General features: G+C 41.4%; 1 protein-coding gene across 3 annotated transcripts in view; it reads left to right on the plus strand.

The window, feature by feature from the left end:
* The window catches only part of DCUN1D4 (defective in cullin neddylation 1 domain containing 4), a 57348-nt gene extending 42520 nt beyond the window's left edge, over positions 1-14828 (plus strand). For all 3 annotated transcript variants that reach the window (XM_063457998.1, XM_063457997.1, XM_063457999.1), the window contains 5 exons: positions 5223-5314; positions 6787-6895; positions 7371-7475; positions 12360-12462; positions 13323-14828. In XM_063457998.1, the coding sequence (XP_063314068.1) occupies positions 5223-5314; positions 6787-6895; positions 7371-7475; positions 12360-12462; positions 13323-13378 (465 nt within the window). In that variant the 3' untranslated portion in view covers positions 13379-14828. The remainder of the gene's footprint in view (positions 1-5222; positions 5315-6786; positions 6896-7370; positions 7476-12359; positions 12463-13322) is intronic.
* Positions 14829-26161: the final 11333 nt, after the last annotated feature.

Consider the following 26161-nt stretch of genomic DNA (forward strand, 5'->3'; position numbering starts at 1 on the left):
AACGATCTGTGTGTGCATGGCATACCGATTCACGGTTTACGGAGAGTATCGCCCAGTGTATCTTACGTTCATGGACATGATGGTCACTAGGACAACTTCCGCTTTGCCCACTACAGCTGGAATACCACTGTTTGCCTGCTGGGCATTTAAGGACTGCCAGTCCTGGTTCGGGTTACTCACACGGCATTACGCTGTCTAAAGGGTTGGTGTCTAAGGGTCCTATGTCACAAGAGGCCCTGAGGATCTACAAATTTTGGGACCTCTATCCGAACCCAGAGGTCCCCGTTACTCATTCAATACCCATTGTAAAGCGCTACGGAATTGGAAGGCGCTATATAAATACATGTTAATAATAATATAATGGTAATACACAACCCATTGATTGGCCTGCTATGTCTGTGCCCATATTAACGGCCTGCTATGTCTGTGCCCTTAAGAACGGCCTGCTATGTCTGTGCCCATAAGAACGGCCTGCTATGTCTGTGCCCACAAGAACGGCCTGCTATGTCTGTGCCCACAAGAACGGCCTGCTATGTCTGTGCCCACAAGAATGGCCTGCTATGTCTGTGCCCATGAGAACGGCCTGCTATGTCTGTGCCCATAAGAACGGCCTGCTATGTCTGTGCCCATAAGAACGGCCTGCTATGTTTGTGCCCATAAGAACGGCCTGCTATGTCTGTGCCCATAAGAACGGCCTGCTATTGTCTGTGCCCATAAGAACGGCCTGCTATTGTCTGTGCCCATAAGAACGGCCTGCTGTGTCTGTGCCCATAAGAACGGCCTGCTGTGTCTGTGCCCATAAGAACGGCCTGCTGTGTCTGTGCCCATAAGAACGGCCTGCTGTGTCTGTGCCCATAAGAACGGCCTGCTGTGTCTGTGCCCATAAGAACGGCCTGCTATGTCTGTGCCCATAAGCACGGCCTGCTATGTCTGTGCCCATAAGCACGGCCTGCTATGTCTGTGCCCATAAGCACGGCCTGCTATGTCTGTGCCCATAAGCACGGCCTGCTATGTCTGTGCCCATAAGCACGGCCTGCTATGTCTGTGCCCATAAGCACGGCCTGCTATGTCTGTGCCCATAAGCACGGCCTGCTATGTCTGTGCCCCATTTATTGGCCTCCTATGTCGGTGCCTATTTGTATGGCCTACTATGTCGGTGCCTATTTGCTTGGCCAACTATCCTGTGTCCATTAGTTTGGCCTGCTGGGCCTGCTCTATTGGTGCCGAACCCCTTTTGGCCGCGGGCCTGGGGGAATATCACTGAGGAGAAGCCAGTGCCCACCAGTGACATGGAAATAGGCAGGTGTCCGGACAAGCACCATTGCCATACTATCCAAGAGGACACCAATATACGGCCATCTGGATATGGTAGGTAGGGTGAAGGCCCTGAACCTCAGACCTGAAGGGCAAGTTTTCTTACGAAGACCCCGGACACACATCCGCGGTTTGCGCCAGTCCGGCGATGGCACATCTCCAAGGAGAACTTTGCACAGGCAAGGACCGGTACTCAGTCACCTACAGGAGAACGCGGTGTTTTCCTTGTCTTTATCAACTAACTCCATTTCTGCCTCCCAGTATCCATATAGCTATCGGTAGTTATTCCTGCGTAAGGTTAGCTCCTGGCCCTGTTCAGTGGGGCTTACTTGTCTTGCCTTCCGGCCTGCTATTTGCCTTCTAGCTGAGATAGAATTTGCGTTTTTACTCGTATCTACGTTATTGTTGTCTTTTTCGTTTTCGTGACTTCCTTTTCCTTTCGCTCGGGTCGTCGAGAGGCCTGACTTGACCTCCTCCGACCTCCCAGGTGCTCGTGGATTGCGGAGAACGTCTCCAACTTTCCTCAGACTACCAACGGTCCGCCTGGAACCGCGCGCGCGCACGGGATCCGGACGGTCAGTTGATAGTTTTTCCATCGTTTTCCCGTAGATTACCCTCAGCCTTATGCTGATACTCGTATTTGGTGTACCCTATAGTTGGTCACCCTGAGTCTCTAGGGACTCTAGCTTGGATCACAGGAGGGTGCGGCCCTCCATCACTTCGATCCGAGAACATTTTATCTTCTGGAGCAGAGAGCGAACCCCTCTCAGATACGGAACCGGACACTGATTTGTTATTAGAGGGTGCACCCCTCCCTCAACCTCAGCCAGAGACTGAGCTGGATACAGGGGTCATGTTTGGAGGAAACATTCTCATAGAGAGGAACGGTCACGGATGCAGACTCTACTGTTTGGTTATTTACGGGTGCGGCCCGCTCAGACTATCAGCCGGACGTTAGCACGTTATTTGACCACATTAGTAGAGAGCGCGGCTCTCTCATACACTCGACGCTCTACGGTGCCATCCATTTGTTCATCACACAGGCTTGTACCTGTGCAAGACATCGATGACTACATGGAGGGGCGTCCCTCCTGCATTCAAGTAGATCTGACGTCCGTGCTACTGATTCCGATATAGAGGACTGCCTGGTCATGCAAGATATCCATATTTAGACTGGATTCCTCTAGTCTATCTCCTGCAATGGAGGGATATTCTCACAGAGGTATAACGAGGGGTGACTCCCACTTATTTATACACATTCCTGGAGATGGTTCGGCTATCGGATGGAACTCGGGTATTATGTGAGTGCAGGTTTGGGTATATTCGGCACCATAAAAAGCAGAGGATTGCTTTCTGTTTTTGGATATCCAGACCATTGTGAACAACTGCTCAGACAGTTTCTCCCATATTTAGGTGGCAGGAGATACGGGGACCTACATGGAGCAAACGGGCTCTGCCTTGCTCGGGTAACAGGATTAAGGAGGGCCTATTACCCGCTCTGAAGGTAAAAACCGTACGTATGGTTCACATGGTAAGACCGGGAAACCCGGTTTGTCTTGACCTCCCCGGTCATCAGATCTTGGGATAAGATGGCAGGACTGCCCCGTCTCCTCGAAACGCATACCTGGTGATCAGGGTTCGGAGATGGAGGACCCTCCGTCTATACTCTAGTTATTCCTCACGGGAGCCGTTTTTGTTGGATTCGCGCTACCCTACTTTTCAACTATCGTCGAGGAGACCTACGAGACCTTATGGTGGTACCTGGTGTACCCCGACTCCTACACAGACATCTTTCACTCTTGGACGGGGGTATTTCTGGATGGGAATCTGCGTTCCTGTTTGCACTTCCCATTCCTTTGAAGATTTCTGGGATTCCCTATTCCCAGAATAGTCGACCACCGTTCCTCCACTCAAGTTCAGTTCGGAACCCTGAATGGACGTCCTTTGGAGCCTTTTCTCTACGGCGTCCGAAGTTTACACAGTCCGTTTGGAATATTGGAATCACTTAGTATGCGGCTGGTTTGGCCACACTATCGCCTGCATTATGAATTTATGCTCGGATGAGACACCCCACCGGGTAGGACAGGAAGGTACGAAAGATCCTCCTCGATTACTTTTGCGATTTTGGTGGTGGTCTTCGGTGCAATCCTTGAGATTGGAGATCTCCCTGCAAGGCCGCATCGCCGAATGGCCCTGGCACGATCGGAGGAGCCGCCTTACGGGTCATGAGTTGAGACTTGGTGTCAGTTTTCTGCTCGCGACCCTAAGTCCTAGATCGGATTTCGAAGTTATACAACTACAGGAATGTGGCTAATAGGTCAGCTTACCAGCTCATGGACCGACTTCTAGAAAACAGGTTGCTACACCACGTACAATGGATTTACCGGCGGATGGTGCTTTTTTCCGTATCTGAGATACTTCGTCGGTTGGCATCTTCTTTGACCCGTCGGCTGTCATTTATCATATTTGGAATGTCCAATTAGGATTACTCTGATATTTCCTGGAATAATTACCAGCGACACAAACAGCGTTGGATTGGTGAACTGAGCGTTGAAACAGCAAATACGAAGTCTCCTGTCATGTTATAAAATTGTAGATTATGCTAGCTTTAGTGTACCTATAATCTTAATTTTATTAATGACAGGAGGCGAGTATTTCCCACCCATTCTTGTCCCTCCCTTGTTTAAGGTTATAGTTTAGATTATCAGGTAAGTATGCAACTCTGTTTGTTGTCTCTGCTACCTGTCACTTGTTCCTTATGTCTGTGTTTTTTTCCATAAGTAGGGTTGGGATATTTACATATTAGGTTAATTTGGTTGCTACGTTGGGTACCTACATGTTTATTCAGAGTACATTTCATTGGATAATCAACCTGTTCGATTCTGTTTTTCTCTCGTTTCAGTTTACAGTCCATCTACACTATCTAGTTTGACGATTACACTTGGATGGTGGACATCGTTATATTCATCGTATCTAGGACTTCGTTTCTTCCCCATGATGTTCTCTGCCTTTTATTCTGTTTTGTCGCAGCTTGAAAGAGGAAATGATGCATGGGGAGGGGAGTTTTATAGTACCTAACTTTTTTCTGATTGGTTGTTTTCTGTGCTGCTGTGGAGTTCTAGTAAAGAGAGACTTAAGCAAATACTCGCCTCCTGTCATTAATAAAATTAAGATTATAGGTACACTAAAGCTAGCATAATCTACAATTGTCTCATGTATCTTTCAGTATAAAGATATGTATAAACCGACTGTCAGCTTTTACAAAATTTAAAATGTGCCAGACCAGTAAATGTCATAACCAGCACTAACCAATTAAGTTATATATACATTGACACAGCTGTTGTGGCGTATCAAGGCTGTTTGTCAATTTTTGAGCACGATAAAAATAAAGAATTAAAAAAAAAAAAAAAGTTACTTCTTTCTCTTCCTTGTTCTTTTAAACCATTATGATTAATGTTCCTGTATTAGTGTTTGGCAATTTTATTATAATGCATTTTATTTCATTTGGGGAAACAAGGAACCTTTCTAAAAAAAAAAAAAAAAAAGAATGTTGTCATCTGTAAAGGGCACAGTTATTAATGTGCAGTAATCACCATGTTTTTGCTGGCTTCCGTGATGATCTTCACACTTCCAGACATTTTTACCAAATTTCTTATCTCAACACTATTAAATGCTACTCTTCATTTTATTTTGTTTCCTTATCACTACAAATGATGGCTATGCCGCATAAACATATTATCTTTCTCCTTTTTACTGTGTATTTTTGTACACACTTATCCTATGTTTATGCAAATATGTCAAACTTTGTTTTTTGGTTTTTTTTGTTACTGGCAAATGCCTCTGTTCATTGTAGTAAAACGTTGATTTTATTTTTTTTGCATTACTCATTTACTTTGTTTTTTCTTTAGGTTGTAATGCTTGTTCTGGCTTGGAAACTAGATGCACAGAATATGGGTTACTTTACTTTACAGGAATGGTTAAAAGGAATGACATCCCTTCAGTAAGTTTACTTTTAGAATGTAAGCAATGTATTGACATGTGAAAAGCTCTTTGTACAGTTTACCTTTGATAACTTTCTTGATGATGAGAAATCCCAACACCATGGGGATCTGGGCAATTAATATTCTTTAAAATCAACAACCCTGCAGAAAAATTAACCTGTTCAATGCTATCTTGGTATGTTTTTAACATTTTTAATATTGTTGATCAATATCTGTATAGTCTTGTTGTGACTTATAAACCAGGTTCCAGTTTTAAAGTACCACAATTGTTTATACAATTTGTGTCTACACGTTTTATCACTCTGTGAACATATTTCCCTTGCAGTGGTCCTTTTTATTTCAGATAAAGTTTACTCCTGCTGTTCTTGTTCACATTATTTTGGTGAATTAGGTACAGTATTTAAGAAATGTAAACAAACTAGGTTCATACCTTTTTGCTTTCTCTGTGATTCAAGATTAAGTATGCTGTTCAACTGGACAGCATACCTGTCTGTGTACCAGTTCTAGAGCGCATCCTTTACACCTGCAATAGAGAAGCCTTCAGAAAGACTTTTTTTGAAAGATTTTTGAAGTCTTTTCTACAAAACTTTGCCTTTTTGTCTGCATTGTTTGTCTATCTGTGGCTTGTGTCAGTGCCGTATTAAGGACTACTTCAATCTAGAGCCAAAGATCATGATGTGACGAATTACAAGCAAAAAGTAATGAACTAAATATTTTGACTTTTTTTAAAGTGAGCTAGCAAAATGTTTGTAATTTGTGTATATTTATACAAGGCAATGCAGCTGGTGATTTTTCTCACCTGCCCTAGCTATTCCCCCAGCAAGAGTGTATCATGCTTATTGGAGGAGATATAGGATTGTAGTGACTGATGTAACTTTTTGCTCAGCCGCCAAAGTGCTGGCAGTGAAATCAGCATGGTAGAATTGTCCTGTCTAGGGATGTGTACCCAGCAGGGACAGTCACTGTGCAAATAATGGCATTCGCAGACCCTCCGGGAATGACATTGCTAGAATGAGGGGCAGAAGGTATACAAGTGTATACCAGCTGTCAAAGCAATTTAATATATCTTCTATTAATGATTCAATGATAAATTGGTTATTGCTGTTATCACTCCATGTTCACCTAAATTTATAAGTTCACTTGAAAGAGTTTAAGCTAGTTAAAATATGGCAAACTTCAAGTGGCTTCTGTATATACAATACATAGCCAAACCAGGTACTTTTTGTGAGTAATTATCATTAAAAGAAAAATGTTCTTTTGTTTACGAAAAATGTTTCCCATATAATAGCTTCTTTGTGTTTTAACTTCTTGTGCACATGTTAGTAAATTCCTCTTTCCAGAAGACCATGTAACCCAGAGGAAATCCTTAATCAAAGTGTCTTGTGAAAGTCAAATGAGAACTTAAAAGACCAAACTGTGCATATCCTGCACTAAAAGAAAATTATTTTTAAACGTGTTTATTTCATTCCAGATGTGATGCAACGGAGAAACTACGTAATACCTTGGACTACTTGAGATCGTTATTAAATGAGCCAACTAATTTTAAACTTATTTATAGATATGCCTTTGATTTTGCACGGGTGAGTGATCTATGTATCAATGTTTTCATTGATATCCTGAAGGAAAGTAAGATGTTGCTTAATTGTAATAATTCATCAAAATAGTTTGTGCCTTTGAGCCAATAAACAAATGTTCCATTTCCCCTATTCCTTAATTTGATCTGCCAGGAATCCATGCAATAAAGGCTGCTTGCCACAATATGTCATTCTTTTACAAATAAAAGTATTAATATACTGGATATCCTCCTTTCCTCTTAAAGATGGCTCAGTGTAGTTAATATGTAGTATGTGTATAGTTGATGTAATATATTTACTTATAATTGTAGTAATCCGTGAATTTGTTTGTGTCACTCTGAGAATAACAGTTTAAAAGCCTTATTGTGTATACACATCACATAGTTTGCTCAAAGCATGTAAGGATGGACAATGATCTTTTGTTGCCAGTAATCTTGTGTCAGTGTTTCTGCTCAAGAACTAAATATGTGTTTCTGTGTAGGAAAAGGATCAGAGAAGTCTAGATATGAATACAGCAAAGTGCATGTTGGGTCTCTTACTAGGGAAAACTTGGCCATTGTTTCCAGTGTTTCATCAATTTCTAGAGGTATGAAATCAATGTTTAATAGTAATTATTTTCCAAAGTACATATGCAGGGGGTGACTAGTTTTTGCGTATTTGAATAGCATAATTTATTGCAAATATATCCTGGTAAACATTGGGGGGGGGGGGGAGATTTTTTAAATGTAATCATAACCGAGAAGTGGAGCAAAGTTTTAAAAGAGAGCAATCAATCGTTGAGGACATTTATTGTTACCACTGTGATTGCTCTTCTTTTAGAACTTTGCCCAAACCTTCTATGCATGTCAAGTTATTTGTGTGCATCAAAATAGATACTCCAAAAATTTAGATTGTCATAACTTTAAATTATTTATTTATTCATCTTTAAATAGAAAAATTGAATTTAGTGGAGCATAAAATTTATCTTCATGGATTTTCTTTCATTTCTGTATTTGTATTTTCAACTTACCGTATATACTCGAGTATAAGCCGAGTTTTTCAGCACATTTTTTCTGCTGAAAAACCCCAACTCTGCTTATACTCGAGTCAATAGTCTGTATTATGGCAATTTTCATTGCCATAATACAGACTGGGGGCTGCAGAGATGTTACTTACCTCTCCTGCAGCTCCTGTCAGCTCTCTCCTCCTCCGCGCCGTCCGTTCAGCACCTCTGTCAGCTCCCAGTGTAAATCTCGCGAGAGCCGCGGCTCTCGCGAGACTAACAGTGTGAGCTGACAGAGGGAGCTGACCGGACGGCGCGGAGGAGGAGAGAGCTGACAGGAGCTGCAGGAGAGGCAAGTAACATCTCTGCAGCCCCCACAACCCCCCCACTGAACTACCAACCCCACTGGACCACCAGGGAAGGAGCCCCCTCCCTGGCCAGCTAGCAAGCAGGGAGGGGGGACGAAACAAAATAAATTAATAATAAAATAATAATAAAAAAAAAAAAAATAACATTACAAATAATAAATAATAATAAAAAAATATGAAAATAATTAAAAAAAATAATAAGTAAATAAAAAAATAATTAAAAAAAATATGAAAATAATGTAAAAAAATAAAATAAAATTGCCCCCCCCCCCAAGGCTCTGCAACACACACATACACACACACACACACACACACACTGCACTCATACACACTGCACTCATACACACTACATTCATGCACACACACACTACATTCATGCACACACTGCACTCATACACACTGCACTCATACACACTGCACTCATACACACACACACTGCACTCATACACACTGCACTAATACACACACTGCATTCATACACACTGCACTCACACACACACTGCATTCATACACACACTGCATTCATACACACACTGCATTCATACACACACTGCACTCATACACACTGCATTCATACACACACACACACACTGCATTCATACACACTGCATTCATACACACGCTGCACTCATACACACGCTGCACTCATACACACGCTGCACTCATACACACGCTGCACTCATACACACGCTGCACTCATACACACGCTGCACTCATACACACGCTGCACTCATACACACGCTGCACTCATACACACGCTGCACTCATACACACGCTGCACTCATACACACACTGCATTCATACACACACTGCATTCATACACACACTGCATTCATACACATGCTGCACTCATACACGCTGCACTCATACACACGCTGCACTCATACACACGCTGCACTCATACACACGCTGCACTCATACACACGCTGCACTCATACACACGCTGCATTCATACACACACTGCACTCATACACACACACACACACTGCACTCATACACACACGCTGCACTCATACACACACGCTGCACTCATACACACACGCTGCACTCATACACACACGCTGCACTCATACACACACGCTGCACTCATACACACACGCTGCACTCATACACACACGCTGCACTCATACACACACGCTGCACTCATACACACACGCTGCACTCATACACACACGCTGCACTCATACACACACACGGCATTCATACACACACACTGGAAATAAATATTCAATTAATATAATTTTTTTAGGATCTAATTTTATTTAAAAATTTACCAGTAGCTGCTGCATTTCCCACCCTAGTCTTATACTCGAGTCAATAAGTTTTCCCAGTTTTTTGGGGTAAAATTAGGGGCCTCGGCTTATATTCGGGTCGGCTTATACTCGAGTATATACGGTTTACATGTATGCCATCAACATTGTGGGATGTCAAATTTGACATTTGGGTGGAAACTGATGCAGTGTCATCCACATCTAGAAAGTGCCCTTACTTAGGCACTTCCTAAAAAGATTTCAGTTTGTGGTGGGTGTAAATTATTTTGGGGCATGCATTATGTTTGTCAAAACAAATAAACTTTCATTTTTCTCAGCATGATATTGGCTGTCTGTAATAACATGCTATTTGATGTTACCTAAAGATCATATTCAGTATGGGAGATTGATTATGGTCGTCTGAATTACATGAAAAACAATATGTAGACAACTGAGTAGAATTCAGGTACAAGCTGGGGAGATTTTGTTAAGCTTCCAGCACAAAACATAAAGCTAAGCTGTTCTAAAGTTTGTTGATGTTGGAAAAAATGTTTTGATAGCACTTTGTCGGTAACACATCATCTACATATTGTACTAGGCAACCAGCTTGGACAAAACCACAAGGTACGTATATAACTTAGTATACATATTTATTTGATCTCACGAACACAAGGTGTAAATTGGGTTGTATTTAGAGATTCCCCGAAGTCCCGTTCTTTTTCCGAAAAAAAGATTGACATTTTTAAAATATGCATAGTGGAGTAGTTTTACAAACTGAAAATAATTTTATTACACTGGGAACATGAAATGCAGTGTATATCAAAGTATTATGCTTGAAATAAATGTACAGCATAATCAGTAAATAATAAACTAAATTGGCTTTTTTTAAAAAAACATATTTTTTTTTTGTTACAAACGGAACAAGGTCCGTAAATGTTAAGAACATTTGAACTATACATGAGAACAGGTAACTCCTCCTTTCCCTCAAAAGCTGCAAAAAAACAAACAAAAGCAAAACCATCAACATAAAAAAAAATCTTCTCTAATCCTCCTCCAAAGCTTTCACTGGGTGAGTGATCACAAATGCCCAATCAGATTTGCACGTTGGCACAAATTGAAAATAAAAAGGTAAGTAACTGGCATTATTTGTGCCAGTAGGATGTGGCCACATGGCATTGTGGAGGTGGAAAGACCACCTCAATATTTAATCTTCATATTGAAGGTTTAACATTGGAGTTGTCCTTTAACTGGCATAAGAACTTTGGAGGAAAAAGCTACTTGCACTTTCATTGCTATGGCCCTCATCGTTTAATTCCATAAAGTATTTCTTAAGGTCTTTACGACACTTCTGGCGCGCAAGGATGTGTTTTTTCATCCTTGGAGCATTTGGGAAATAATATTTCTTGTCATACTATTTGCAAATTACAGTATTGTTCTCAGCAGAAATTGCATTGTGGAAATGTTTCCTAACACTGAATGTTGGTCTACCCATCTTACTGAGAGGAGGAAAAGAAAAGCCAATTTACTGGCCAGCCAGACTCTGACTATAGGTAAACATTACACAGCTAAGGGGAGAACATTAATAGGAATCTTATAGATAAAAGTTATAAAAATAACATAATTTTTCGGAGTAATTTAACCTGTTACCTGTCAACTATAGAATGTAAGCTCGTTTGAGCAGGGTCATCTTCAACCTATTGTTCCTGTAAGTTTTCTTGTAATTGTCCTATTTATAGCTAAATCCCCCCTCTCATAATATTGTAAAGCGCTACGGAATCTGTTGGCGCTATATAAATGGCAATAATAATAATAATTAAGGCCTAATTGAGAGGACATAAACAATCAACCAATGGAGCCAGCCACAATCAAACTAAACTAGAACCTTTTTACCTGCAGCGCCCCTAGAGACAGAAATGCATCTTGCTCTTATTTGAGAATTGCATTCTCAATATTTCAAATGTGCTCCAGGATTTGGTTGTCTTCAGATGAGCGAACTTGCAGTGATTTGAGACTTTACATAAAGTCTCAAATCTTTTATGGTCTTCATGTTATATATTTTGAATACCATGTCTCAAACATATTATTTATCATTGTATAAGAACATATTCCACATTCTATAATTTGTTTTCAATTATTCCAGAAAAAAACCAAACACTTTAGAAAAGACAGTGATAAAAATGTTTTCTCTATTTTTTTCAGATATTTTTCAGGCCTTCCCATCTATAATTGTATTGTCAGTGTATAGAAGTTTTTTTTATTTTTTTTATTTTTCTTTTAGAAGTCTATTAAAACAAAACAAAAAAGGCTCCCCTACACATATGTGATTTTTCTGCTATAGTTTGGCATAGAGTAATTTTTGTTACTTCTTGCACATCTGAGGTTTGATTAGGTTTTATTTATGAAAATTATGAGGTTTTTATTGTTTATAGATTATTAATTTAAGCTTGTTTCTATTTACTGGAATGTGTTATCCTTCAAGCTATTTTGAGTACTGTAAATGCCATACCATTGGTGCATTGTGCATCTGTGGATGGTATAGTATTTCAAGCAGGTAGGCATGTACATGCTTGTTATATCCTATTGGTTAACATTAGTGATGAGAGCTTCGATGATCATGGAAAATAGAGAAGGTGGACCAGACGCTTTGTAAAAGAGAGATGTCTACAGGTGAGATTTCTTTTTTTTTTTCTAATTTTGTTTTATCTCTATAATGAATAGTGTTTCACTCTTTCTCCTAGTAAAACCATTTCTGGACATATAAACTGTGTAATTTTGTTACGTTTTATTTGTTTATATTCATTACTGTAAGCTTAATATGCATTTTACCTTCTTTGTAATAAACACCTCCCATTTTGATTTGATTGTTGCAGCAATCAAAATACAAAGTGATTAATAAGGATCAATGGTGCAATGTACTAGAATTCAGTCGAACAATAAACCTTGACCTCAGCAATTATGACGAGGATGGTGCTTGTGAGTAAATTTTGTTATTGTTCTTATTTTGAATTGGTTGTATTGCTAATTCCTATGCTTATTTTCTGTGGTTTGTTCTTGAGGGGGAAAAAAAAAGTCCAAACTCTGGAAAGTCCCTTGAAAACTCCACTGTCCTCACACAGAAAGTTCAAAGTAGAAAAATAAATTGTGTAGATACCTGTGCAAAGCTCTCACTGAACCCATCAATATGGAATCACATGTAGCACCAAAGGTGCAGATAGTGTAAATGATAAAATAAATATTTTGACTGTACACTTTAACTCCTCCAATTTATATGCATATAGCTATGTAAAATCCATAAATATTGTATAGTTGTACAGTTACATATATTAAAAAGATATGACTGGTATATTTGCTTGCACAACATATAGATAAAAATTTAGAGCACTAAATGTTAGTCATGATAGTCATTCATATGTCCAGCTGTGCAAAACAAAACGATTATTTCTATTTTTGTAGTAACTTTTTTTTACTCCATTGCATGTGTTTAGCATACCAGACAATTAAACATTACCAATTAACTGTTTGCCATCGTCTTTTTAGTATTTGTACATAAACACCCAATGGCACAAAAAGAAAAGCATAGCTAAATGTCTGTTGGGTATGATATCAGCCTGAGCTGCAGACTTTGAATAGTTCCAATCACAGAGCAATATTTAATCTGTTTTTCACTAAGTGGATGGCAGTCCAGATGGCAGCAGCCCTCTTTTTAAGTGATCAATATGTCACGCACTTAGTGGAAGATTGCCTAAATTCTCCTGTAGTATATGATTTTTTTGTTTGTTTGTTTTAACATGTGGCTTATCCTAACTCTTCTTTTTATTTTATTTTTTCCAAAGGGCCTGTATTACTGGATGAATTTGTTGAGTGGTATAAAGAAAAACAGATGGCATAAAGCATTTGCTATGCATAGCAGCTGAAGAGTCATTGTTAACACATTTCTGTCAACCATTAGCCATGAACCGCTGTTTGTATCAAAGCGCATGTTGCTTTTTTGCACAGTTATCCTACTGCTGTAATTCCTGGGTGTTAGCTGTTTGACAGGCCATGCTTTTATGTGTAGCATTGTTCTCTTTAAAGGCTGCTTTGCATTTTGTATTTACACTACAGATTGGTAAAGTTGCCAATGTCTTCACTGTGATATTGTGTATATTTCTGCCCATTATTATATATTTTTTTTGTATATGCCTGTACATAAATGCTTCTCTTAGAGATATTTTCTTCTGAAATGTATTGTAAAAAAAAAAATGACATCCCAGCAAATTTCTAGTCCCTTATATTCCTTTTCAAGGAACCAAATGGAAACACTTGATCTTGTTACAAATATATCTGTTGTCCGTTTTAACATCTCTTTTAAGTCCAGATTTGTGATTTTCAAAACACCTATTCACAAGTAAATGCATTAACATTGTTCTTGTTCAATAAGTTTTGTTTTTTTTGTGTTGGTAGTAAAACATTGGGACATGGTTTATACTATAAAGTTATGTTGGCATTGGCCTGCAGTGGCTCAGGATCCTTGTACAGTTTAAAATATTTTATTTTGTCTTTTTTGTGTTTTTTTTCTTCTTGGTCCTTGTATTAGAACTCTGTTATGAAGGTTTAAAGCAGATGTTTTGAATGCTGCATCATTTACTGGAACGTTTTATTTTATATAGAGCAGTGTCACTTTATGAATAGACTTTGTTAATACTTGTCATGCACCGGTCTTTTTACTATTATTATCTTCATTATTATCACTAGAATTTTTAATTGGTTTAATGAAACTTTCCAAGTTCCATTACAGCGTTTTGTAGCAACAAATGTTTTAGGAAGAATACAAAGAATTCTCTTGATTTCAGATATGCTCTAGGATGGATGAACAGTGAAACAATTACAATGTTATACATTGAAACAAATTACAAACACGTGGTTTAAACATCAGTAGTTATTGATTACTGATACAGAGAAGGAGATTGTTTAAAGGTTTTCAAATTGGTGTCATGCTTTTACACAATCTCTGTTTAGAAAGCTGCTTGACCTTTGCCCCAAGTGCATCTTGGGACATAGAGGATTTGTAGAACTTGAGAGAGCATGCTGATTAGGTATTTAAGGAGCTGTCAAGAGAAGTGAAACACCATACAAAACAACAGTCAAAAGTATAATCATTAGTCAGGGTAGATCATTTAAAATATTGATGAGTTATACAGAAGAGTAGCACATTTGCAAAGATGGGTTTGTGGCAAGGATGGATGGACATACTACATTTTCAAAATGTAATAACTGCCATAAATGTTATTCAATAGGACAGTCTTTAAGAGACACTGCTAAGATCAGCAGGAATAGGAAATAAAGTGCCAATACTAGCATTTAATGCCTCTTTTTTTTTTTGTGTTATGACGTGAAGATTTGGGCTGTCTCTATTTGTCTTAACTACTAAACCCTCTACTCTTATCAACGTGTCTCCTAAAAGTACATCTGGGCACCAACACAACTTAAGAACATTTGATAGGTTTTAACTTCATATTAATGCTGTTTGTTCCACAGGTCTCTACAGCATACCTCTGCCCCTTTAGCTACACTCTCTCATTGTACAATGCAACTTCCTTATTAGACATTCTGAGCTGCTGACAGTTGTCCACTCCACAGCAAATCATTGTCCTCTTATTATGTCCCCTTTCCCCTTAGCATGGCTTTTTAACTATCAGATTATTATAGGCCAGTGATTAACTTTGATGGGGGGGTCAAGTCTGCAGTTTAGCTCACTCTGCTCTCATGCCTGAGCTACACTGCTTACTGCTACAGAAAGCTACCAAACAATTTTTTTTTTTTTTTTTTTTTTATCAACCCTAGATTTGAGAAAATTGGAGCATGAAGGAGGCCAAAATCTTAAATATTAAATGCACTTAGTTTGTTAGTGCCCAGAATGTGTCTTTAACCTTATTTATATGAGATGTTGTTTAAAAATGAGGATGATGCCAGCACACTTTGCAGCTGTTATACAAGCACTGCAAGCATAATAACCACCGTATTGGTGCAGTCCCATGACATGATTCAAAAGTGTTTTAGAATGGTTTAACAAATTATCAGGCTGCCCACACCATATCAGCCACATTTTGTCTTCTACAAGAGGAGAAGCCAGGTTGTTCTGTAGAGCCAAACATGATCATGTTCATTGGCTGAAAGCATCAGAGGAGCTATGTCAGCCATTGAGCATGGTCCTGCATTGGCTGTGTTTTCTTCTACAGCGATATCAGTCTTCTCCTCCAGCAAAAGACAAGTTGTGGCTGCTGTGGCTCATGCACCCTATAGGATCCAGAAAAGGTTTTAAACTATGAGACAACGCCTGGGCATTCCTTTCACCATGGCCACGATTATAGTAGACTGTGTGGTTATGGTGCATGTTTCTTTAACAACCCAAGTAATGTCGTCCTAGAGCTATAATCCCAATATATCTTTGTTTCATAATTATATTATTGCTCCTGTGAGTTCTGCCCAATCTAATGTGATGTTTATTATATACATGTAAGGTTATCTTCAGCTCTTTTAGTACTAATACAATGTAAGTGCCCAGTGGAATGCTGTGTTCTAGTAACAATCTCACGTATGTGTTCTTCTAGTTCACCTCAGATGACTAGCTACCTACCCAAAGTAGGGGCTGGAGACTAGTTATTTCATTGATTTATCCTTCCATATATGACCTTTTACGCTGCTCTATATGCAGTACCCATATTTGAGAAGTCTGACTTGCAGGTAAAGCTTTATTTGCACATTAATGTGAAGCATTGGCACTCCTGGTGCCTAAATGTGTGCTAGGGGATCACTAACGTTATAAGTGGTGTTGAGCACATACAGTATGCAAAATTTCCATATTGTTGCTTGTACACTGGGATGTTATAAGATTAATCTCTAGAGTAACCAGCTGTGAATTATAGCACTCTATTTTGAAATTACTTTGTATCAAAGTATAACTGTATTTGAACAACCTTCTAACAATCAAAATTAAGTCCTGCGCTCAAACTGCCCCTACTCCTGGGGGCAGCAATAGCTATAGTACACATCAGCCCAATACATACAATAAAAAATAAAATAAAAAATACTTTTGTTGTGCACTATCTGAAATCCCCATGCACTTTTTAATAACTGGAGGTTTATTAGTATTACTCAAATGCCTATTCACTAGTAAGCTTACCTGCCACATCAAGGCCAAACCTATAAGGTGAGTCCTACACTAGCAACTCACCTAGCTGCTTTCTACCTTCTAAAAGTGTTTCTCTTGTGAGTGCTTTGCATAGAAAACACTATGCAATATATCCACATGCTGTAAAAACCAAGACTGGAACAGTAGCTGCCAACAGAGCACTTTATTATCCCTGGTTAATATGTTTAATGCTTAAATGCTAGAACGTCTAGACCAGGGATAGGCAACCTTCGGCTCTGCAGATGTTTTGGACTACACCTCCCATGATGCTTTGCCAGCATTATGTGTGTAAGAGCATTATGGGGGATGTAGTCCACAACATCTGGAGAGCCGAAGGTTGCCTATCCCTGGTCTAGACCATGAGATGTATTTGATTAAAGATGGGTATTACTAGAATAATTGACAACTGAGACGTTATATGGTTACTCCAACTCCACGTACCCTGATTACTTCAGTGATTTGAAGTGGGTCATGGCGCCTGGAGTCTCTGTGTGCAGTATTTGGTATGAACCCCTACACATAATTCCACCTCCAGCAGTGTCACTGGGGTGTCATCAGCCAGCCCAGATGTAGAGTTCAAGGTTAGCTACCTTTCAATTCTGTGCAATTTTACATGAACATGTCAGTTATTCTCTGAGACCAGTAAGCTGATCATGGCTTCTGTGGCTCAAATACTTTTGCAATATGGTATATAAAACCATAAATGAAAATAGATTAGTTGGAAAAATAAAAATGCAAATATTATATAAGTACATAATGGATCTTAACAAATTTGTATATATAAAAAAAAAAAATCTAAATTTTCCACAATTAGGTTTTGCTACAAACACTTAAACGTCTGCTGAGTTTTATTCAGTCTTTGAGTGCACTCCCTGTTTTATAACACACAGGAGGCTACTGGCAAGGGAAGTGCATCATGCTGTCATTAACCGCATGATAGCTCTGAGCAGGAGATAAGAAAATATCCTCACATCCTTGAACGTCTTTTAGTATTCAACTTGCTGACACAACATAAGAAACAGGTCTTGTAACACAGCTCCTTGTACCCAAGCTGGGTACCTCCACCAAGCTTGCTTTCTAGCTATCACCGGGATACCAGTAGGGTTTCAGCCCTTAGCTGCCATAGCTTGGCTGGGGTTTCGCTTCCCACCCTGAAAACAGGATCCTGTATTATAGCTCCGAGTGATTACGCTCTCCTGTAGAGAGTATAGCTGTCTCACCCAAGCACTAGCTGAGACTTGGTGAAGGGTGAAGTAGAACTGCTTTATTCAGGCAAGGCACACAGAATTTATTCATAGTCCCCTCCCCCCCTCCCAGCATGGTTCTCCATTGAATTCCACATAACCCCGCCTAGGTGTCTCTTTGTCCAGGAGATAATTGCGTTCCTAATCGGTAAACCAATTATCTCCTGGATACAGAGGGTAAACATACAAAACTACGCTCAATACAGTTGAGCAACCCCTATCTGGATAGCTTGCCTCCAAACGCCCAATCTGTCCAAGTAGTACCCGGATCCATGGAAAGTTGACCAAACGCCACCAGGGTAAAGTTTTGACCTGCCACACACGTGGTCCATGCCCAAAAGAGTTCCAGAGTGATTAGAGCTTTGGCCTTCATCTGTCAGGGGCTCCTGTGTACAAAATTACAAGTAATGCTGAAGCCTGTTTACGGGTTTATACATCCGAATGACTGCCAGGACGCAAGCTTTCAGGTGAATTTGGGAGAGGGAAGGTACCGAACCAGGGGAACCAAGAAAAAGTCTCTCGGGGAGGCTGGGCAGGTTAACTCACTATCAGGGTCTCCGGATATGGTCCAAAGTTTTTAGCTTTAAATTCTTTATTTTAAATTGCCATCATACAGAGATCAAAACACATCGCACAAAGCATTTATGAAATGATCACAGCAGATGTCATACCAGTACAGTGAACAATGTACTAATCCAGTGAAGCTGTATCTTACGCAGTGGAGTCCCAGAAAGGCAGAATGAACAGCTTGTAATCTGACGACAAAGTTTTTGTTGTAACATAAAAATAACTTAACAGTACTAGAAAACCAAATACCAATGTATGGAGATAAACTGATCCAACAATACCCTCTGAGTGATGGCGAGTGTGAATAGATGAAAAATATCTGCATAAGTATGTCTTTTGTGCCTTGCCTAGGATAGCCAGGACTCTCCTCGCAGCCAGAGTTGTTTTATTACATAGTTTCTGCAATTGTTGGGTCATACCTTCTTGGGGTTTGGAAAGTGAAAACAGCCAGGGGTCCAGCTCAAATGGCCTTTGGAAGACCTCTCTGAATAAAGACTGGGACAGGAGTCTAGCTAACATGCTCCTTCAGGAGCTTGTGGCATAGGCATGTTTGCCAAAGGTCTAAATGGATATATATTTTCGGGAAGTATAAAAGGAGGCTCTGTGAGTGACAACCAGGAGAGTTGTGGCTTCAGCTGCAGAAAGTAATTAACCTCATAATCAGCAAAGCATTGAGCAGCAAGACTGCGTGGTCATTATCTATGCACCAAAACAACTTCATTAAACTGAAGTGATGTTGATGCTTACACTTAACCTTGAAAGCATTTTAAAGTTATCTTTCTATTCTTGTGAGGAATAGTTTCTTTGGAATTTTCTGAAGAGCAACAAAACATTCACACAAATCCACAAGACCACTGTGTGCTCTATATGAAATAAAACTCCCAGAGAGATACAGCAAGTGACTATGCAAAGAATTATTTCAGTAGTACGTTTCTGAAAAATGACCAAGATGGTTAATTTCCTGATAGCAGCCAGGGGTACAAATCATTCTAAAATAATTCACCCAGAATCTTTTCTTATTGAATCAGATTAGGGATACAGTGTCCTTCACACTCAAAGGGAAAAAAAATCAAAAAAGCCTGCTATGCATTTCCATTTGATGAGCTGGAAGATTTGGTGAAGTCAGTAAGATGAAGAAAAAAAAGCCTAAAGAATTAGAAAATGTCATGTTTCACAGTGGCTAAAATATATTCAGTCATTTCCAATAATTCAGATTTGACAGGACTTTTTCTTTGCTGGAAAAAAAACAGAGCAAGGTGTTCCATGCAAATAATGTACAGTGTTTTCATTATTTTTTCTACTAAAAATCCTGGCAGGAGATTGCTATGATCACAGACTGTCACAAGAATGTCCACAAAAAATAATATTTTGTGTTCTGTATAAAAGACCGATTGACAAGAAGGCAGAAGAAATGCCCTTGAAGCCAAAAACCCTACAAAGGTAGTGCTTACGGTATTGGAAAGCAAAAACACAGATGCCCGTTCCCTCCCAATCCATCTACGCCTCAGACTGCAAAAGCCTCTCATTGATTGTTGGGTTTGAGATACAAGCCAAAACAGGCCCCAATAACAGAGATGTTCTGTCCTCTCCAATCAAGAGAATGCATGCCACACAACTCCCAATAGATCTTGTAGAACACAGACACTTTTGAAATACTATCTACAATATTTTAAATAAGAATGTGATAGAAAAACTATGTACAGTCATGGGAAAAAAGAAAGTACATCATCAAGACATATCAACAATTATCTGTTCCTGAGCAGGTATTAAAATTAGGTAAATGGAACCTCAGATGAACAACAACACATAACATATTCCAAAAATAAAGCCAAGATGGAGAATCCCTGTGTGAAAAACTAGGTACACCTGTACTGCTTCCACAGGAATTAAGAGGCTAAGTAGCAGAAAGGTGCTGCTAATCACATGCTCTTGATTAATGGATCATCAGAAAGTGTGACCATCTCTATAACAGCAACAGTTTTAGCAGTTTGCTGATCTGGAGCTTTCAGGTGTGTATTAACAAAATGCCAAGGAGGAATGACATCAGATTAGATAACGTATGGTACTTTCATTTTTTCCTAGTGATAAAGGGATTGTATAGTAAATTATTTGAATCTCACTATCCATTGATTCCTAGAACTGTTATCTTAACAATAAACACATTTTGATATGAGCAGTAGAGACAGGTCCATAGGAGCAGGTGGAATGGTTTTATTGCAATAAAATAAAAAATAAAATTGATATTCTTAAGGTAAGGATGAATTATATATATGGGTTAGAAAAACATATTATGCCTGTCATGACTAGTTCTACCTTTTTCTCTCCCCCCTTTATTGGCTGGAGTTGCCTCTGAGCGACTAATATTAGTAACATTTTGAGGCATTATACAATAAATGCCCTATTTCTTGGGTATAGACACTTCAGACACGCGTAGTCTGCTCTAATAGGATTTCTGATGTCACATATTGGCTTTACATTGGGCTTGAATATTGTACTGTCTTCTAGGGCTGCCATTTGGGTTACAGCATGAGAGGGTGGAATCAGACCTCTTTAAATTGTGTGCTGTTTCCCAAATGTTATGGTATTGAAGAAGACATGACACCTTAGCCTTGAACCAATCTCTCCCAATACCACATTGGCAAAATATGGCCTACACTTTACTAGTACCGTGCTCTTACACATTCCGCACCATTACATTGTTGCTATGACATAAATGATATCCAGTTATTTTCCTCCAAAAAGGTAGGTTCTCAGCCAGTGTGCAATGGCACCAAGGTCATATTGAAACCAAATATAGAAATGAAAAGATCCACCCGTGTTGGTGGGTCCAAAGGTTGGGACCCCTCTCCACTGGTGGAAATACACCTAAATGGACACTCCAGAAGTGTCATGGGGCATAACTCCTATTCGAAAAATTAAAAGAATACTCTGACCATCTGAATAAACTAACCAGATGTAGTGTTGAACTGGATATTATCCAGTTCCGAATTCCTTAGTAATATTGTAAGATACCCGTCATGCAGTGATGAAAGTACCTAGTATTGTACTCTGACTGTCTGATCATTGTCAGTGCAGACACGATTACACATAGGATACCCCCAATGATACTGGATAATATCCTGTTAAACACTCATACAGTCAGAGTACAATACTAGGTACTTTCATCACTGCATGACGGGTATCTAACAATATTACTAAGGAATTCGGCACTGAAAGGGTCTATTAATATTGGTTACATAAGATACCCCCAACAAAGCTGGATAATATCCAGTTCAACACTTATCCAGTCAGACTATATGTAGCGGATTGGTACCGGGCTGTCCCACGACATGTATGAGAATAAGTGTATTTGGTCATATGGCTGGTTTAATGTGTATGTACATGTATAGAAAGCATGGTATCCGGGTATAATGACAGTTAAATGTATGTAAAGAATTGTATTCCTCTAGTTGTTTAGTAGAATCATTCAAATAAAACAAGGGAATGAAACTACCGAACAACCAGACCACCCAGGAATGAGTGTGCCTCCAATTACCGTTTGCAACAATGTTACAAACAGGTAATTGGCAATCAGTGCAGTGTGGTCTTTGTCCTCTGGGTGGCCGCCATTCGGGAAACAAACACGTGGCGGCGGCCATCTTAAACTACCGAACAGCGGTGTTTTGCCGTCGAGTGTCTGGAACTAAAATCGGACACTTGACTGGGCAAACACCGCTGAGACCTCCATACTTCCAGAAATTCGTATGGAAACTACCGAATGACCCGCCGTTCGGTAGAAAGAGCCCCATAAACAAGGGAATTCATTCAAACCCTCTCCAGGCTCTATAACACAGGCAATTCGCCTGTTTTCATTCCCTTGTTTGTGACCGACCGCAGGGCCAAAATGCATGGAACTGTTTTCGGATACTTTACCCATGCGGTCGGTCAAATCTTTGGAACCCCATATCTCACGAACCATTCATCCGAATGGGCTAATTTTTAAGTATGTTGGTCCCCCAGAATAGAGCTATCTGGGGATGTTGGATTTGTGGATGTACCCCAAGTATTTAGGGTACATCCAAAACTCGGGGAAAACTGTGTACACAATAAGGGGATTATGATGCTAGAGGAGGGGAGGAGATCTGTGGGAGGTTACTACTTAGAGATTGGATAATGTCTTAAGTGATAGAACCTCCTCCCTTGCATGGGAGAGGGCTTTATAAGGAACTGTGGAATAAAGCTTGTCAGTCTACTCCTGAAACTGTGTGTCGTCCAGTTATTGGGATTGCGATGGGGATACTGCTGTATTACTTTACCTGCTGGAAACCTTGCCTATGGACTTAACATCACCTTGTTCCTGAGCCTCACTGGAATCTCTAGTGGAGAATAGCTGTGCAAGATCGGCTCTCCGCTACATTGGTTGGCAGCGCTGGGATCCAAACTCACAGAGGAACAAGCGTAAATGGAGTACGGATGGAGATTGATTTTTCTGCGCTAAAACGCTCCACGCTAAAGGACCTCCTAGAGGCAAGGGGTATACAAGCCAGCAATAAGAAGAAAGCAGTACTTGTTACAGAACTCATGGCAGAGTACAGAATGGAGGGCGATTCAGTTCCGGCACAGAGGGAGCCGGGAGGAACACCACAAGGATCGGAATTCCAGAGGCAGGTTCAGTTCAGGCTATCCTTTTATGGGGAAAACCCCCCAACAGAAATCGTTACCAGGACAATGGCCGAGGTACAAGAATTCATCCTAAGGACACAGGCACCAGAACAAAGCTCTGCAATTAATGTGCCACAGGAAGGTAAGCCTAAAATACCATACCAGGCTTTTAAAACATATGTGGAGGCAGAGGAAGATATAGACGCTTTCCTGCAAGACTTTGAAAGACTGTGTGCACTGCATAAAATTAACGCAGAGGACTGGGTACCTATTTTGGCCGGAAGGTTAACCGGGAGGGCAGCAGAGGCATATCGGACTGTACCTAATGACGAAATAAGGAATTACAGTAAAGTGAAAGAAATTATACTCGCCAGGTATGCTATAACACCCGAGGCATACCGGCGGAGGTTCCGGGATCTAAAGAAAACAGAGAAGGACTCGCACGCAGAGTGGGCATGCCGATTACAGGGGGCAGCGCTCGGGTGGGTGCAAGCTAGCAAGGCACGTTCTATGGAGGATGTAATACAAATGTTGCTGATGGAGCAGTTCTATGAGGGAGTAACCAATGAGGTCCAGGAATGGGTAAGGGACAGAAACCCTACTTCCCTTACCGAGGCGGCTAGGAAAGCGGATGACTACCTGGATGCACGCAGGTCACAAAAACCTGCAGCTCCAAAAGCAACCTTTAAAACATTCGGGGGAAACAACTACACCCCAGCTCCACCGAGACCGCTACCACCACCTCCACCACCCGCTGCACAGCCCCGGTTCCGACAACCCACCGCTGGCCCCTGTCATCACTGCCAGAAGTGGGGACATTATAAAAGGGAATGCCCACAGCTACGGGACCGTTCCACCTGGATTCGTCCAGGCCCACCTCCACCCAGGGCGGCCGCAGCCCACCACTACCAGGACCTAGTCACCACCCCATATGGTTCCGCAGTCCCCATTACTACTGTGGAACAATGGGAGGTACTGCACGAGGCAGATCCGGTCCAGGCCAATGTGGATAATCTACGGCACCATCGACAGACGGTATATCTGAATGGTACAGCAGTCCGGGGATTACGAGATTCGGGAGCCACCATCACTTTGGTACAGAGCCACCTGATTTCAGATCAGGCAAAACTGAACAAAACTGTTGCCGTCCGGGTAGCTGGGGGAGCAGTGTACCGGCTACCTACAGCAAGGGTACATTTACATTGGGGAGCGGGGGCAGGGGAAGTGGAGGTGGGGTTGATGCCACATTTACCGGCGGAGGTTTTATTGGGGAACGATCTGGGGAGGCTCACTTCTGCTTTTGAGCCCCAGTCACCCACCACAGGAGAGGTCAACCCTGTAGTCACCCGACAACAGGCCCGCACCCAGGACCACAACACACTGCCGGAGGTCCAGGTAAGCAACCCTACCCCCCCTCTAGAATGTGTCCCCTGGGCTCCACCTAATGAATTTGTAGCTGAAGTCGCAACAGACCCCACGCTTCAGGTGTATAGGGACAAGGTTGGCACGGGTTCCCCCGGGGCGGAGGGAGAGAAGTTTATCTGGGATAAACAACTTTTATACAGGGAAACAACCAAACAGATTACGGGGTTAGACCCGATAGCGAGGAGACAATTAGTGGTACCACAGCGGTACCGGGCTGAATTACTCCGGATAGCGCATGATATTCCGCTATCCGGACATCTAGGGGTTAGTCGCACCAGGTACAGACTAACCCAGAGTTTCTTCTGGCCAGGGATTAGCCAGGAAGTACGCAGATATTGCACGACTTGCGATACCTGCCAGAGAGTGGGAAAAAGGGGGGATCGCAGGAAGGCTAAACTTCACCCCTTACCCATAATAGAGGAACCTTTTAGCCGAATAGCGGTGGATCTGATAGGCCCCCTCAATAAAGTTAGCCCGTCAGGAAAACGGTATATTTTAACGGTCGTAGATTATGCCACCAGGTATCCAGAAGCAGTGGCTCTGACCAACATCCACGCTGAGACGGTCGCGGATGCCCTCATGCGGATATTCTCCCGGATGGGATTACCCAGGGAGATTATCTCGGATCAGGGTACCCAGTTTACCGCAGAATTCACCCAACACCTCTGGAGGATCTGTGGCATTAAGCCTATTATCAGCGCCCCTTACCACCCCCAGACGAACGGGCTCTGCGAACGATTCAATGGTACCTTGAAGCAGATGCTCCGAACCTTCGCAGAGACCCACAAGGACTGGGAACGATTCCTGCCGCACCTCCTATTTGCATACCGGGAGGTGCCGCAGGAATCCACAGGGTTCTCCCCGTTTGAATTATTGTTTGGAAGGAGGGTCCGAGGCCCATTGGATCTTATTAGAGAGCATTGGGAGGGAGACCGGAGCACAGATGGCACTCCCATCCTACCATATGTGTTGGCCTTTCGGGACCGCCTAGAAGCGTTGACCAAGACGGTACGGGAAAACCTTCAGGAGGCCCAGACCCGCCAGCGTACATGGTATGATCGGGGAGCCAGGGACCGTAGCTTTCAGGTCGGGCAGAAGGTACTAATTTTAAAACCTGTCCGACATGATAAGTTACAGGCCGCCTGGCAGGGCCCATATAAGGTGGTGGAGCAAAGATGCGATACCACCTATATTATCGGCCCCTGCACAGGGACTGGGGGGCGACGCATGCTCCATGTGAACATGCTGAAGCCCTACCACGAGCGTACTGAGGAGGTAACCGCCATCTGTGCCCCTAACACGGAAGAGTTTGACAGCTTACCCCTCCCCGATTTGCTGGGGGATGGGCAGCTGTCCGGAGATTTAGGGGAGGTTACGCTGGGAGATCGGCTGAGCCCACAGGAGCGGATCGAGGTACAGCAACTATTGGAAGAGAAACGCGACACGTTCTCTAATGTACCTGGATACACGCCTCTGGCAACTCACCGGGTCGAGACCCCAGGGCAACTACCCATGCGCCAGACGCCATACCGCATTCCAGAAGCGGTACGGGCAAACATGCGTAAGGAGATCGACGAAATGCTCCAACTGGGGGTGATTGAACCCTCAGACAGTCCTTGGGCAT

This window comes from Pelobates fuscus, chromosome 6 (genome assembly GCF_036172605.1).
Source record: "Pelobates fuscus isolate aPelFus1 chromosome 6, aPelFus1.pri, whole genome shotgun sequence".
Taxonomy (NCBI): domain Eukaryota; kingdom Metazoa; phylum Chordata; class Amphibia; order Anura; family Pelobatidae; genus Pelobates; species Pelobates fuscus.